The 15,865-nt window shown below is 50.2% G+C and overlaps 1 protein-coding gene across 5 annotated transcripts in view; it reads right to left on the bottom strand.

Annotated features, from left to right (window-relative positions):
* The window catches only part of HOMER3 (homer scaffold protein 3), a 28,623-nt gene extending 17,825 nt beyond the window's left edge, over positions 1-10,798 (bottom strand). For all 5 annotated transcript variants that reach the window (XR_014230266.1, XR_014230267.1, XR_014230268.1 and 2 more), the window contains exon 1: positions 10,220-10,798. Coding sequence is in view for 1 of the 5 variants with exons in the window: in XM_082330969.1 (XP_082187095.1) it covers positions 10,220-10,224 (5 nt within the window). In the remaining 4 variants the exon portion in view is untranslated. The remainder of the gene's footprint in view (positions 1-10,219) is intronic.
* Between the last annotated feature and the right edge of the window lie 5,067 nt (positions 10,799-15,865).

Genomic DNA, 15,865 nt, shown 5'->3' with positions numbered 1-15,865 from the left:
CGCCTTCCCCTCAGCACAGCTCTTCCTCCCTTGACTCACACTTGGGAAGCGCATCCTGCAGCGAGAGGTCACATCGCAGGATTAAAAGCAAGTCACTTAACAATGAATTAAAGGAAACACTTCACCACACAATGTGCAGCTGCTGCAAGAAAGCACTGAATCGAGCACTGCCTGGATTTTGTAACCAGGAGTATCTGAGCTGAAATAAGGAGTTGAATCTCAGACGTCAGGATGTAACTTGAGCGTTTCAGGAGGCAGGAAGGAATGTTTGCATGACACAACAGCCCAGGTGCATCAGGCCTTGGGGTCTTGGTTTGACTTTGATTAAAACCCAAGGCACCGGCCGTTTCCACACTCCTTACTGAAACCGAGTGAAATGTGATGTGGTTGAAAACATCCCACACCCCCATGACAGCTGCAAACAAGGCAAAGTCACAATCCTGCTACACGCGAGCTCCCAAAATCCAGACATTTCTGTTTCCTCCCCATTCCAAGTCCTCACAGCTGCAGTGAGCAGACCTTCCCATCAATCCAAAGACAACTGTACCTGGTGCTTTCTGAACCCATCACCAAAACTTAGGAAGGAAATAAAATGCTCCCTGCTCCCTCCCAGTTACAAGCCTGTTCCCAGGTTACAGCCCTGACTCAGATCTCTTGTTCAGAGGCAGACTGCACGAGGGTCCAAACCAGCCCCTTCTCAGCATCCTCGCTGGCTAGTTTTATTCATTCACAGCCTGGTTTTGGAATGAGATTCAAATTTTCCAGGCTCCACTAACAGGTACTAAATTTTGCATGGATCAGGACTTATCCTTTGAAACACAGTATCTACAGAGTAGGGAAAAACTCGTGTTTCTGCACCTTAACCCCCAAGTCCTGGGCTAGTGTCAGAAAGAAGAGAGGAAGGACATTACCTAGTTGTTGACATTTGTTAGTAAGGGTAAGACAGACTACAGGCCAGTGGAGTTAGTATGCGTCTCTCCTCCAACAGCTTCCTTCTCAGGTCTCCTAGCTGGATTGAGGCTCCTTTTTGGTTTTGCCTCCACAGTGATTCATTTCCTAGCGATGGAAAAGTCAGCTGTTATTTATCACACAGAGCACAGACAGAGCGTTCAACCGGGCAGCGTTTAGGGGCTTCGTTTGTCCCAAACTCACAAAGCTTGTAATGTGTAATGATTTCTCATCACCGAACAAGTTTTCTTCCCTGTCATGGGAGATAATTGGGTGAGCTGTGTAACTGGAGTAAATCCCTTTGGCAGCAGGCGCTGGCTGTTGGGAGAGGGCCACAGAGGAGCCTGGAAGGCTCTAGTGTTTCCAGTCACACACACGTGATGCTGGCTGCACGACGGAAAACCCTCCTCAGAGATCACCCCTCACACGCACGGCAGCTATTCCTGTGCTCGCTATTCATCAGCGAGCTCTGCACCCAGAGTCAACGGAAACCATCCTGCTGACTGCAGCAGGTTTCGGACCAAGTGATGTTTCAAACGGCCCCCTGCCACGCACCCCGACGGAGCTCTCCGACATTCCCGGAGATAACCCTTCTCTGCCTGCAGCGGCACCGGGGAATTCACCCACCATGTGGACTCCCTGCCCTGTGCTCCACAGAGCCAGGCACGATCCCAGAGCCCAGCGGCGCGGAGCCCCTGCGGCTGCCCTGTGCTGCCTCCCCATGCCATGAGAGACAGCCGTGCTATTCATTTGCTTTGTAAATTAGTCCCTGCAGTGAATGGTCCCCACCCTGCTCGCCCCATACCAACTGAGACTGCACAGCTCAACAAGGGAGCAAAAGGGTGAGAAAGCGAATTTGCATGATGAAGGGTGCCTGCAGAAGGGGTAGAGAGCCCAGATCTCCCAGCCTCTCTGCTAAGTCTGCCTTCAAGCAGGTCGACTCAGAGTGTCTTAATACTTGGAAAACCCCACTGCCTTCCTACTAATCACTCCAAGACAGAAGAGGCTCAGGAGGCCACTCAGATGTCAACTGTCCTGTAATTACAGTGTCACTAACCACAAAAGCCAGCATTACTTTCCTTCTGAGCACCAGGAGTAGAAAATAAAATGCCACTGGAAGGCCTGTCAGACAGAAGAAAGCCCATCTTTGCAGGGGTTAGCTTATGCTTTTTCCACTCGAATGAGGCTGACTTGGCTGCTCCCTCGCCCAACACACAGCCCCCGGGCACGCACGCTCTTTTCCTGGTCTCAGGTACACTAAAACATGCACCGCTGATGGTGTTGACGGGGAAGGGTGCTCTACTTTTTGTGCCTTCACATAATCACTGCTGTCTCGACACTTCTCATACATTTGTTCATGCCTTATGGTCTTCCCTGGAGCAACAAAACTTCGTGCTGTCTGTGAGAGGTCTATCCCTTCCAGTTACAAATGGGAAAGTCTCGCAGACTCTCCGAACAGGCCTGCTGCCAGTTACACCAGATGTGCTCTGCTTCCAACAGATAGCAACCTGGCTCCGACAGCGGCGGGGCTTGTCAGCAACTTCACCTGCCTGCCTGGTGCCAGGGAGGGAACTCCTGCCTCCGTCTCCCTCCAAGGGAAGCAAACTACTCAGAATCTCCTGAAATTATCTTTCACGTCTCCCCTTTCCTCACTGCAAATGGGAACAGTTGCTGCCAACTTGCGTGTCCCGAATAACGGCGACTGGAGATTGCTTTATGAGGCCAGCATGTTAGTGCCTTCTCACAACCACCTGAGCATAGTGCCAGCCTGGCATGGGGACCGTGCTTTCTAGGAAGCAGTTGCTTAAGCTCTGGAGGTAATGCTCAAGGAGAGCTTTGTGCTCTGCCTGGGAACGGCACAGAGATGTTCATGCTCCTTTTGCAGTGCTTGTGCAGGGAAAAAAGTCTTTGTTTGTTTTAAATCCATCAAATGATACAAATTGTACCCAGCTGGTACAAGAATTTCATTGTCGAGGTTACTGGCTGGCCTGGAAACCTGCCTTTCAGTACTCACTTGTCTGACAAGCTTAAAGCAAACACTACAAAACAAAAGCTCTTCTAGAATCTGAGTGGTGGAGCACAACAAAAAACAGACAGAAAGAGCAGGCAGCAATGCAAACCGAGAGAAGCAAGAAAGTCTGCACATCTGGGGCACATCTCCAAGAAGTCACGAACGGCTTATTAAATGGAAAAGGCCTCTACCTCACCCCTTCTACGATTCCTTTAGCGGGAAAGAAGCACGGCAGGGTTTGACGCAGCTCAGCCCAGCTGAGGGGAGTTCAGAGCAGGAGAAGCACGGGTGCTGGAAGCCAGGTCTGGGACGCATGAGCGGAGTAACGCCCGAGGAGCACCCGTCTGCATTCAGCTTGCTTCTGGCCAAGCTGCTGACCTCTTCTTTCCAAAACCACTACAAAGCATTTAAAAATAGTCCTGAAAGCGCCTAGGATTCAAACTGCCATGTTCCCTCTCCCGCTACAGCCTTCTTTTCCCCTGTGTTTTAAGTGTATATGCTGGATACACCACAGATCCCTAAATGCTGACACTTCTTTTCCTGCTCCCAGCTGGGAGTCCCCACAACAATACAGACATAGCAGTGAAAAGGGCATGTGTAAATAAAACCACTTACATCCCCCCAGGGCTGTCCTTCGCAGATAATTAAGAAAAACCAAAGCAAATGACTGAAAGGACAAAGATCTGGCTGAGGCACAGACATGATCAGCAGTGCCTGATGGCAACTGGACAGGAGCCAGGTCTCATCGCTGCCCGGATCTGTTCCCAGCCCAGGGGGGAAGGGCAAAATTCAATATCCCACCTCCCGCTGATAGCTTAAAAACGACTTGTCCCCCATGAATGTTCCCTAACGCTCCAGCAGCAGGCTTCCAGCCACCAGGCAAAACCAAGCAGCTAAAAATGAAAAGAAGAGATGATCTAACTAATCTAGCTATTCCTAATGTGCTCTGCACATCAGCAAAGCGTCTGGCTCCGGGATGCTGCCTGAGTAAAGACCCAAATGACTCCTCTTGTGGCTTCTCCTTGCAGAGAAGCTGGAAGAAGGTCACGGGGTGTTTGGGGAGGACACGTGAATATAGGGTATGGATCAATCGTTTCCGATTTGCTCTCTGACTGGAGTCTCTGACTCAGTGGTCATTAAGACAACATGCAAAACTGCACGCTGGTCTCATTTCCACCTCGGTTCTCGTATTATTCCCCTCTCTGCAGCACCCAAATTGATTTCTTAATGAGTAGCTGCTTATTTCACCATTGCCAGGAGAGCAAATCATTATTTGTCCTCTTAATTTATGGTCTCAGCAGAGCAGCAATGGACTGAGCAGGCCAAAGGGATTCAGTTTGCTACGGCTGGATGAGGGACTGAGTTTGCTACGGCTGGATGAGGGACCGCGTTTGCTAAGGCTGGATGAGGGACCTCGTCAGGTTAGGGCACACCGACGCACTGCCAAGACCCTGGAGGAGAAGCACGCCCTGCAAGCACTGCCCTGTGCCAAGGAGGTACAGATGGCATCAATTCAGTCCCTTGCACCAGTGCCACATTTTACCTAGCAGGGGAATAAAAGGTGCCAAAGTCTGGAGAAGACTAAAACCAGCGCTGCCCCCTCCGTTCTGTGTGATCTGAACACATATGTCACTGGATGGATGGACTGTCCTTGAGTGTCCTGCCTGGATGTGGGCTCTGCCCTCCTCGTTACAGGCACGCGGGCCTCTTCCTAAGTGGGATCTTCTAAAATAACCCAGTGCTGCTACAGAGAGAACGCCACGGACAGGGAGATGAGCCACCTCCCCGAGAGGCCTCTCCAAAGAGGGACTGCGGCATCTCCTGTTAGGAGACAGCACCAGGGGCTGGTGCCAGGATCGCCCCATGATGCACCTGCAACGCGTGGGATCGTACGGATCGGTGTACGCACAGGCATCGCAATAACGCGGGCCCACCACGCCGCAGTAAAACAACGTCCGAGCTGAAGCAGAGCTGCTGACAGCAGGCTGCTGGGAGCTCAGCTCGCCTGCCCTGCCTCAGAGCCCACCTTGCACAGAGGATTCACCACGCACATCCACCCACGCTTTGAGCAAGCCACCTTTAATCCCTCTGCTAGGTATGTCCTTAATGGGGGGATTTCACAGAGTCCCCTCTCTAATCCTCACCGGAAAAATGCTCTCAAACCTGCGGACGAGTCCAATAGCAGAGCAGAAGTACAAAGGTGGAGAGATTTTTGGTTTAAGCCACAGGAGTCACCGACAGAGCTGGGAACGGGGCATGCTCCCCACCACATCCTCCAGTCTCCCGCCACAAGGTAATGGCGTCAATCCCCTAAAGAAACATCTCCCATTTTAAGGAACAGCCGAGGTTAAAGGAAAGGACAGACAACCTTTGAAAGAGCTGTTCAGCAAAACGTTTCTCTTGATGTCTGAATTTCAATAGCGCTGTGGCAGCTCCAGTGTTTCGCTGCACGCTCTGCCCCACCCCACCTTCAGCTGCCTGTTGGGGTCCTTCCCCCGCACAGCCTCCTCAGAGAAACCGTATTTTATCGCTTTTGCTGTCTCAGGGTATTTCCAACGCAAATAGCAGCTCTTTGGGAAAAATCCTGTTGGACAGTTAGAGGCTCGCCCTCTCTTCAGCAGGTTCCTAAACCTAAGGGCAACTGCTAAAACGCAGCCCCCCTGCCAGACCTCTTCGGAAGGGAGAGAGGGAGAGGAAGAAATCAGGTTTTTATTGTTTGCTTTAGGTCTTTTATTGCAGCCAGCGATGCCTGTGCTCAATAGCTCCTACACCGGGTGCGGGGAGGGGTCTCTTTCTGACTGCACAGCTGCATTTGACTTATGCTTTGTTCTTGTTCTTCTCCGATTTTCTGTGCAATCTGGAAGGTTTTCCCCGCCGAGATCCTCTTTATTTTTTTTGTTCTCAGTAATTCTCGCCTCACAATCCTGTCTGCCTGCCTGTGACATGCCCATTTAGTTAACCGAATTACTTATCGCATCCTGCTCACCTGCCCCCACCCTTCGTTGCATGACCAGAGAGAAGAAACCTTGTGTTTGCTGTGGAGAGGGAAGCTTTTAGAGCCACCGTTCCCCAAATTTATACTAATGTTTCTGTCCTGTTTTCAGTTCCAAAGCGAGGTGTGTGACCGAAGAGCAGGATTCAAACCCTGACACAAGTATAGAGTTTTAAGGCAGAGATTTGGTGGGTGAGTCCGAGTTCAAAGCACTACAGGAACACAAATCGTGAACAGGGCTGAGGTTTAGGAATAAAGTCTTTTAGCCACGTAAGGCAGCAGCTGGAATGCGCTGGGGAGGCTGAGCTCGGTCCTCATTAACTGCCTTTGCCTTGGTGCTCCTGGAGGGGGCTCAGCCCAGGGCATCTCTAGGAAGCCCGTGTGTTGTTCCCCAGCCTGCAGCTCCTCTCGCTCACCGCAGCTTCTCTTGGCAGCAGGGATGTTCACTCGCTTGTCAGAGAAAGGAGCCTCTCCGCACTTGGATGCGGAGAGGATAATCACTTCAAATACTTTGCATCCAGCCAGTCTGTGGTCCCCCTTCATCTAAAAAACCAAACCAAAAAATGCCTTGCAAGAAATCACAAAGTACCAGATCAGCAGAATCATTTGTTTCTGTGGCTCACGGGCACGACAGCACTCAGCCACGAGGGCAGGGAAGGGCTTTGGGGATGCGATGTTCCCGCTGACAGCAGCGGGATACCTTCAGGCTGCAGAGACCGAGGGATGTATTTTTGCACTGCGCCCTGTGGCCGGGCTCAATGCACAGCCACAATGAGCAAGCCCCCCAAAAAGAGGTCGCCTTCTGCTGAAAGGCCCGTTGCCAGCCACAGCAGGAGGGAAGGGTTTCCCAGCTGCTGCGGTGGGAACTTGGCAATTCTCGCTGCAATCTTCCCAAAAGTCCTTTCTCTCCGCAAGGTCTGGTTTCCTGGATGGGTTCGCACAGGGCAGCTGGTGCGAGGCAGAAAGGGGTACGTGAGAGCATGTGAGCACGAGAGAGATGTGGCTCAGCTCTGGCGCTCAGCCCACCGCCATGCTGAGTCAGCGGGGAGGCCGCGCTGGCCGCATCAGGGCCAGGGCTCTCCCTTCTGTTGGATCCCCAGCCAGAGCGCTCGAAACCCTACAAAGCAGCGCCGTCGGGGATAATTTGAGGGAGGGGGCTGGCCAGGGCGGAGCGGGGGGAGCTGTGTTTCAGACAGACAGAGCCCAGTATTTCAAAAGGCAGAACTAGAGCGCAGAGAGGGCATGAGAACCCATCTCCTCCTCCACCGCTGTCTTTGTTTCCTTTTATCCTCCCTCAGCAGCTTGAATAGCTGCTGACTGTATGTCAGTGCTGATTGGGGAAGAAGTGTGGGTTAATGAGCGTCAAACCTCATCTCTCTCCCTTTGCGTCTCTCCCCAAAGCCTAACCCTTCCTCCGCGCCAGGGACTGGGTGTAACTCCCTCCAGAGCCCGTGGAAACTGCTGCTTCACTGTGAACGGGCGCAGAGAGGGTGCTTTGACGTTGCCTCCCCAGGATTTGGGCACAAGCCCCCAGGATGCTGATTGTTAGACACTGAACTGCAAAACTGCTTTGGGAACGAAGTTTGGGAGGGCTGATTCCCAGCCCTCTGTTCTAAACACCAGGCAGGTTTTCAAGCCCTCTTAGCCGCAGCTTCGCTTTCATTCTGTGCTGCATAATGTCACCTTGGGGAAAAAGCATAGATGCTGCTAGCGTCCAGATGGGACTGAAGGAGGCCACAGCCACAAAGGGAAGGTGGAGTAGCGCAGCTCCAGCCACGGGAGCTGGCTCGGGGCTGCTTTCCCTTCTGCCTCCTCCAGCTCCCAAGAGATTACCCAGCAGGGCTTAGCCCAGGAATGAAAAGCAGCTGCCTCACGGCCTCTCTGCAGATAAAGGGCAGCAAAGGAATCCTGGCTGAACATGCTCCTGTTGGATCGGCGTGGGGAACAGCAACAAGCGTCCAAGGTCAGGCACAGAGACAGGGGATCAAGGGCATTTAAAGACACAACACAGCTGAGAGAGATTATTTTTTTTTCTTTTGGAAACCAGTCTCCATCTACAGAGTATCTTGGCTGCCGAACACTATGCTGCTGGGCGTCTACAACACAATCTGTGCATTCGCCTTCCTGGGACAACTGTTAGTTCTGCTCCTAAGCTTCAGCAGCAATTTCTTTTGAGACACACAGACCCGTTGCTGGAAGTCTGTACAGCAATTAAAGTTAAAAAACCCAGCAGAGCCAGACTGCAGCTAAGTAATTCTTTATGCATTCCAGAAAATATGTCCAGTAATAATGAGAACCAGAGAAGCGGAGACACATGCACATTTCAAAATGCTCCACGCCTCCAACACATTCTGCCTCTGCATCTTCATTATCATCTACAGGACCCATAGTATTTCCAGGCACAGATGCCTGCTCAGCTTTGCTAGAACAAGTCCCTAAGATCTGCTGCTATCTTCGACCCGCCCTTGCCAGAGCTCCAAAAGCACAGCCAGCAGCCCCTCTGACAAGGCCAGTTCAAATTGCCCGTTTAGCAGAGGTCAGTGGGATGACAGAATAGATAAGAGTGGGTGAATTTCTTTTCTTGATATATGTGACAAGCGGGTAAACTCTATACTGCTCAAATTAGAAGCCGGCAAGTTGCATCACCTGTACTCACATGTGACGATACTATCAGGAGGGAGTCAGAGAAACGCGAGTACGTGTCCACCGAAGCCTCAGCTAGGACCTAACTAAAGTCACTTCCTTCAGGATCAAGTGTGATTTACAACTGTCCTCTTCAGAGAGCAAGTGCCAATGCATTAATACGTACGGTACAGTGGATACAAAAGAGTCCACGGAGAATTTATCCATGAAAACCAAAACATGATGTTACAAAGAAATCTAATATGGAGGAATGAGACCAGAATCCCTGCTTTTAACTAAAATCAACTGCCGGAACGTGATGTAAGAGGTGATGTGCTTTTAATCTCTTTTGTATCCAGAGTAATCGAAATGCTGCCGAAAGCTACTCAATATCCCCATGTGATCAACGTACAAGCAAAAAGACACTTTTATCTCAGGAGTTAAGTGGAAATAAGGAATTTTGGGTGGAAACGTCATCTCTGGCTTAACAATAGTTTTGCCACTACACCAGTATAATTACACAGTGACGTCTAAGCAGACTGAGATGGTGACACTATCTCAACATTTGCCACGGGAGCTGGAGATCCTCTAAAGAAGTCAGATAGCTGCTGGGTGTACCTGCCGTAGGTCCAAGAAGGATTCATCCATTAATTCCAATCAAGCGCTAGTCCCAAACGATCTGCTTGTCAACCCCTCCCTGGCAGTTCTGGATGTTTTACAGTAACTTTGTGGATCACCGGAAAAGTTACAGGCAATAGGGACGCTTTCTGGTTTAACCTGCATCAGCACACGCTCCGCCAACTTCAAAGGATCCGTGCCACATTCACACTGCTGTCACTTCTGACTCGTCGCCTCTACCTTTTCCGCCTCTCGGATCCGTGTTTGACTGTTCAGTCATTTTATCTAGACACTCCAAGAGGAAGATTAGCAAAAGGAAAACAAGCCCCTAAGAGTGTTATTTATTTCTCTTGCATTGTCGAGCCCCCACGTTTGGAGGGAGCTGATCAGACAGCCTTCCTACAGATCCGCTGTGCTTTCAAACAGCCACCAAGAGTTTATTGCAGAAAAAACTCGCAACAACACGTCAGGTCCTTAAAGTTACAAGACTGAGACTTAGAACTAGGACATAAATTAAATACCAGACTAAGCTCCTATTTCCATGCCAAAATCCACTGCCACGTCCATGCAGCATTATTTCACTCTTGGAAAATCTGAGGGGGGTCATAAGCTAAGTCATCAGGGATTTTCAATCAGCTATTTATCCATTTAGAAATGCAAACAGGATCCCTTTTACCGAATGCCAAAGTCACAACAGCCAAACAAAATCCCTGATTTCTAACTTCTGGAAAAGTTTGTGAACACAACCCGGCTCCAGTCCTCCCACCCAGCCTCCCAGTTTGGATTTCATACAACATGTAGATCAGGAGAGGCTTCCCTTATGTGCGAGTTTATTTAAAGAAGTTGCAGAGACTTGCAATTACCTGCTTTCTAACCCATAAAATAAAAAGCAAGTCTAAACTTTAAAGCTTGCGATGTGGAAAAAAAATGGAATTTAAAACCTTCATTTCTTTCGGAATTACCTTAAAAATAGCTCAGCGGCCACGAATAATAAAAGCAATTCAAGAATAATAAACTGCCAGTCTCACCCCATCTCTGCCTGGGTGTCAGCTTCTTTCTCTCCCGTCCTTTCTTCAGCTGCCTGAGATTCTCTCCACGTTTTGATTTATTTCTCCCTTCCTCTTTCTTTCTGCCTTTCTCCGGATCCGGATGCTCTTTAAATTTCCTCCGGAATTTCACTTTGAAATCTTGCTAGTTTTGCTGTTGGCTCGAAACGCCCCGTAATCCGGCGGCGTGCGGGGCAGCGGGGGCAGGGCCGCCCCGACCCCCCCGGGCTGCGGGCGCCCACGCCCAGCTCCGGCCCGCAGCGCTCGGCGGGGAACCGGGGCCCTCGCCGGCCGCCGCAGTCCCCCCTCTCCGGCTCCCAGGATCCCTCCTTCCCTTCAGCATGGGAGGGGAGCGGCAGGATTAGGTGGTGCTTTTGCAAGCCCTTTCAGACAAAGCCGTCTGCTGCTCCGGCGGCCCCGCAAGTTGTTCCCCAAGTGCGGCCACCTTCGGGATCGCGATTTCTTTGTTCTCTCTTTTTTTTTAATTTTCCTTGTTGTTGTCGTTGCTTTCCTCTTCTCTATCCGCTTCCTCCCTCTGCCAACTGCCCCGTCTCGGTCACATTTCTCCGCTTCTTCTCCCGACTTTATTCCCGGGGCCGGGGCCGGCTCGGCGGCACCACCTGCCGGGCTCCGCCGGCCCTGCGCCCGGGGAGGGCGGCGGGCTGGGTCCCGGGGCCGCGCTGGGGCTCCGACGGCTGCCGGCTACCTAGGAAAACAAAAAATCAGGGTGGTTTTTTTCTTTTATCTTAGTCTAGACATCTATCAGAAATAGATAAAATAGATAGCGAGGAAACAGAAAGCGAGGTGAGGCGAGGCGAGGCGAGGCGAGGCGGATCGCCTCGCCTCGCCTCGCCTCGCCTCACCTCGGGAACCCTCTGCCCAGGTCTACACACCTCCGGGGATGCCAAACAACCGGAGAAGGCTCATGGGAGAGCCGTGAGAGAGAATAAAAAGCGTTCTGTATCGAAAGAATTAAAGCGCTTCGTCTGTTCATCAAAGCGATTTGATCGTAACCATCACGAGTCTTAGGAGGAGCAGCTGGGGGGGCTCAGCCTGGAGAAGAGGAGGCTGAGGGGAGCCCTCATCGCTCTCTGCAACGGCCTGAAAGGAGGCTGGAGCCGGGGGGGTCGGTCTCTGCTCCCCAGGAACAAGCGATGGGACGAGAGGGAACGGCCTCAGGCTGCGCCAGGGCAGGGTTGGGTTGGGTATCGGGAAAAACTCCTTCACCAAAAGGGAGGTCAAGCATTGGCCCAGGCTGCCCAGGGAAGGGGTTGAGTCTCCATCCCGGAGGTATTTAAAGAGCGGATAGATGCGGTGCTCGAAGACATGGTATAGATGGACTTGGCAGTCATAGGTTAACGGTTGGACTCGGTGATCTTAAGGGTCTTTTCCAACCTTGACGATTCTATGATTCTATGAAAAAAAAACTTCCTGGTAAAAAGAAATTTTATACAAGAGCGCTTTTCGGTTTCGGCAGCGCAGGTGTAACGAGCGCCAAGGGCTGGGAGCAGACGCGGAACAGGTCAGGCCAGGAATAAGACGCATTTTTAATCGTGAGGATGGAGAGGCACCGGCAGCCTGGCCTCGTGAAGCCAGCAGAAGGCCAGCGCGGGAGCGGCTCTTTTCACGCCTGCTCCTTTCATATCCAACAGGTCTGCAGGAGAGATTTTGCAAACGGCAGCTGCTCGTGTTCTGGTCTGCAGGCAAAGCCCAACGCGCATCCACCCTGGTGTTTCCAGGCGAAAGAAGGACAAGAGTGGGGGCCTGCTCGTGAACACTACCCATTCTAATGCGTTTGTGAAAAAAATCAGAATTGACCAGTATCAGCTGTACTGGGCAGGCTGTGGTTATTCTGGGCTTTAAGTCAGTAATTTGGAAGCTGTAGACAAGTTTTACACGGGTTTTAGAGAGGAAAACGGCTTCTCATACAAACCTAGTAAAGAACCTGAAGCTTGGCTTTGGCAAGAAACTATGTCCGCCTTGCCTCCCAGACCCCCCTACCAGCAAGCTCAGATCCCGCCCGAACACCAACGCTCCGCGCTCAGTTCCCACAAGCGCCTCAGTTTTGCCTTAAAATACGCCACCACTCTACCGCGAAGCCTCCCGCGAGAAGCCTCGGCGGTGCGGAGTTGTGTCGCTGCTGGGTGATCCCCGCCCCCCTCCTGCTCCGCACTTCGCAGGACGCTTTAATAGGAAATCTTCCCAGCAGAGATTTTGTTAATCCCAGACAGTTCTGCACATTAATTTCTCTGTGGGTTAATAACTTCAGAACTCGCACCAAAATAGTAAGCTCTGTACTGGTAATTTTATAATAAAAGGTGGAAGTAGCATTCGTAATTTGGCAATATTGGTAGCAGAGTTCAATACTAGCAGCGGAAACACCAGCAACACCGCCACTTCGCACACTCCACTTTCGGCGTTTCACCTCCCCTCTTTCTTGTCACCTCTTTCTAGAGGGGAGGTTTACTGCGACAGCTGTATTTCCTCGCCTCCAGCGTCCCCGCGACTATCGCCCCTGCGTTTGGGGCCGGTAATTGTACGCGTAACATCAGACAGATGTTATTCTGAGCACGCTAAGGTAACGCTCCCTTTGCAACAACGGCAGCACAAAAGATTTTTGGCACCGAGAGCGCTGAAGGATGTCGGGAGCAGCAGGGAAGGGCTGGGTTTGCACAGCGCAGTGGCCATCGCAGGGTGCCGGTCGGAGCCGCGCTGGATAGCCGTTCTGCGCCGGCGGCTGGCCAAGACGCTCAAGGACTACCTTGGCTCCGTCCTCTTGCCCCACATTCCCTGTCCTTCCTACGTGCAGCGCGGCAGCCAATGACAAAAGGACTAAAACTGCACCGAAGACGCTACGGAAAGTAGGGCACGGTATCTTTCATATCGACCTGTTAACTGTAACTTATCTACGACTTCTCTTAGAAGCTAATTATTTTACACATTTAAATTAGGGTAATTAGATCAGCAGGAATTGAACTAAAGCCAAATGCTGGTAGCCTTGTGAGGATTTTCTGAAATGGGGTTTTGTATTCCATCTGCGCTTCCTTCCACTAAGGGAAGAGAGAAGTGTCCCCAAAGACAAGAACGGCAATGTGATGCCTTCCTATGTTACCAGTTACACACCACCACCCCGTCTGCCGCAGTAATTTCCATACAGCCCTTTGCATAAAGGGAGTAGGAGCACAGGTCAAGGAACCCCGCGAGGAAGCAGACTCCCTTCCAAACTGTGAGACAAGAGATGCACCTCAGATCTCGTTTCTGCGTCGCACCGATACCATCACTGAAATGCAGCCAGGCAGGTCTCGGCGTAACGGTTTGTCAGCAGCTATCCAGTCTTCTGATTTTCAGACGTCCGTTTTACATAGTTCTCTCGTCCACACTTTGTGCCTACGGCTCCACCTCGCTCGAAAGGCCGACGCTGTTCCCACCTCTGCATCCTCCCACGGCAAGGCCCAATGCTGCTGTGTCGGGAAGCAGCAGCGTAACAGACAGACACGAATCCGTGAATTTGCTTCTTCCCTCACCTTCCTTCTACGGTATTTGCACATAATACACAAGAACCTGTTGTTATGAAGCACAACAGAAGAATAATTTGATCCAGGGAGAAAGAAGGCATTTAAAAAAAAAAATAAGAGGCACTGACTCTGCTGCAATATAAAGAAGCTTAACCTATTTACGTTTTAAGGGAGAAAAAACACCGAATAGCCGCTTATCTGGCCTTTCTTCCCATCCAGGTATCATCTATGTTGTCCACATTGTCTTCACTTCCAAGCATTCCTGTTTAACTTGAAAGCAGGCGTCTCGCTACAGCTGGTACAGCCTTCCGCATAGGAGAATCCACTTCCAAGCAGGTTCCTCCTTCCATAATTATGTGAAAACTGGGAAAAAACGCGCCGTGTCTAGAAGAGAAGCGGCCTTGTACCTCATGCGCGTCTGGCAAGAGACAGCGAGGCAGCACAGCCTTTTTGTTCAGGGATTGCTGTGATCAAGAACCCATGTTATTTTCCAAACAAGAAACCATAAAAGAACATTCATTTGAAAATGAAGAAAGTGTCTCAGAAAAAACACTCAACTTTCAATGGCCTTTAACAAAAGGAGCTACAACGTCTGAATTTTGACCACACCTGAGAAATAAATTCCGAACAACGATGCAGAACGTAAGTTGATTCGTGACATTTTTGGACAGAGGAAGATGTATCATAAAGGTCACTAAAAACACATTAGAAAAATAAATGCATGGAAGGTGTTTTGAAAGCTTAAATAAAGGGAAAGGAGAGGAAAAGAGAGAAAGATAAAATACAGGAAGATGACTCAGGAACTTCTAACAAAGCGCCAGACCTGACACCAATACTCGCTGTGGTCAGTGACAAGTCATTTAACCTCCCATGTAAAATGAGGATAGTAGCAACCTCTTGAGGCATGGGGAGACTTAATTAGTTGCTATTCGTAGATTAAACAGAAAGTTTGAAGGTGAAAGCACTAAATGCTAAGTATTATTAGCTTCTGAAGTATTAATTTCTGTAAGTGAGCAACCCCAACATTACAAAAAAAGTGGATCAGTGTCAATTTTTGAAAGAAATTTATTCTTACGGTTCTACCATGTCAAAAAGGTACCCACACAGGGAATTGTGCTTTTAAAAGCGGTAACTGGTAACACATCTATGTAATACACAACGCAGCTTGTCATCTTCACTTCAGAGTTTCTGACTCCTACCCAAATTTACATTCCCCATTCCGTAACAGGAAACATCGTGTCAGCTTAACCAAACAGTGAAACTTGCGCTGCTCCGCGTTCCCGCTGTGCTCCTTACGAAAAGCTCGCAAGCATCGATTCATTAACACGAGACACGTTCGCTTGTGCGGCTGAGCTCTTCCTTACGCTGCCTGATCCCTCCGTAGCCGGCGCTGGACTTCCCAAGCCAGCCGTACCAGTGGGGTTGGGGCTGCTTTCTCGGCTCTTCCAAGGCAGAGATAAATGACCCTTGTAGAAGTTCCAAACCAACAAGAAAAAGAAAAGAAGAGCAAACCCAGGCCCCAAGAGTTTTAAAACAAGCTTCTCTCTTGGGCTGTCTGCAGATTTCTGGTTTGCTGCCTCGTTCAGTACAGAAGGGGGTACTGAAGAGCGAAACCCCTCAGCTCCTGCTTCGTTATGCTTCGTTGCTGCGGCAGTAACATTTGCTTCCTCTGCCTTTTCTTGGGCATAAAGGGCATAGCGGGCCACAGAGGTAAGGAATTCCTTCCCTTTGGATTTCTCTACCGAGAGACAGTCATAGAATCCAGCCGCATCCCCTGTCACATTAAATATTGCTATTCCTCCATCATAGAGGAGGTATTTAGAGTCCTCGGCCTGAAGTCTGCTCCCATTAAACTTCCACACTACGCTTGCCAGATTCGACAGAGGAACACATTTAAGGTGAACATTGTTTCCAAGGGTAAAGAGACATTTTCTCACACTATTTTCTGAAATTACGAAGATAATTTTTTTTAAGTAAGAACACTGGGAATTTAATTTCACTTACATAACCGAATACATATTCAAATAAATACAAAATGTAATTCACCAGTCTGACAATGGGTAACGAACAGGTCAGGGGTAAAGACAAAGAAATCCCATTACTAACAAACAGG

The sequence above is a fragment of the Platalea leucorodia genome (assembly GCF_965183815.1).
Source record: "Platalea leucorodia genome assembly, chromosome: 21".
Lineage (NCBI taxonomy): Eukaryota > Metazoa > Chordata > Aves > Pelecaniformes > Threskiornithidae > Platalea > Platalea leucorodia.
The sequence above is the reverse complement of the archived record's forward strand: the minus strand, read 5'-3'. Positions and strand labels throughout refer to the sequence as shown.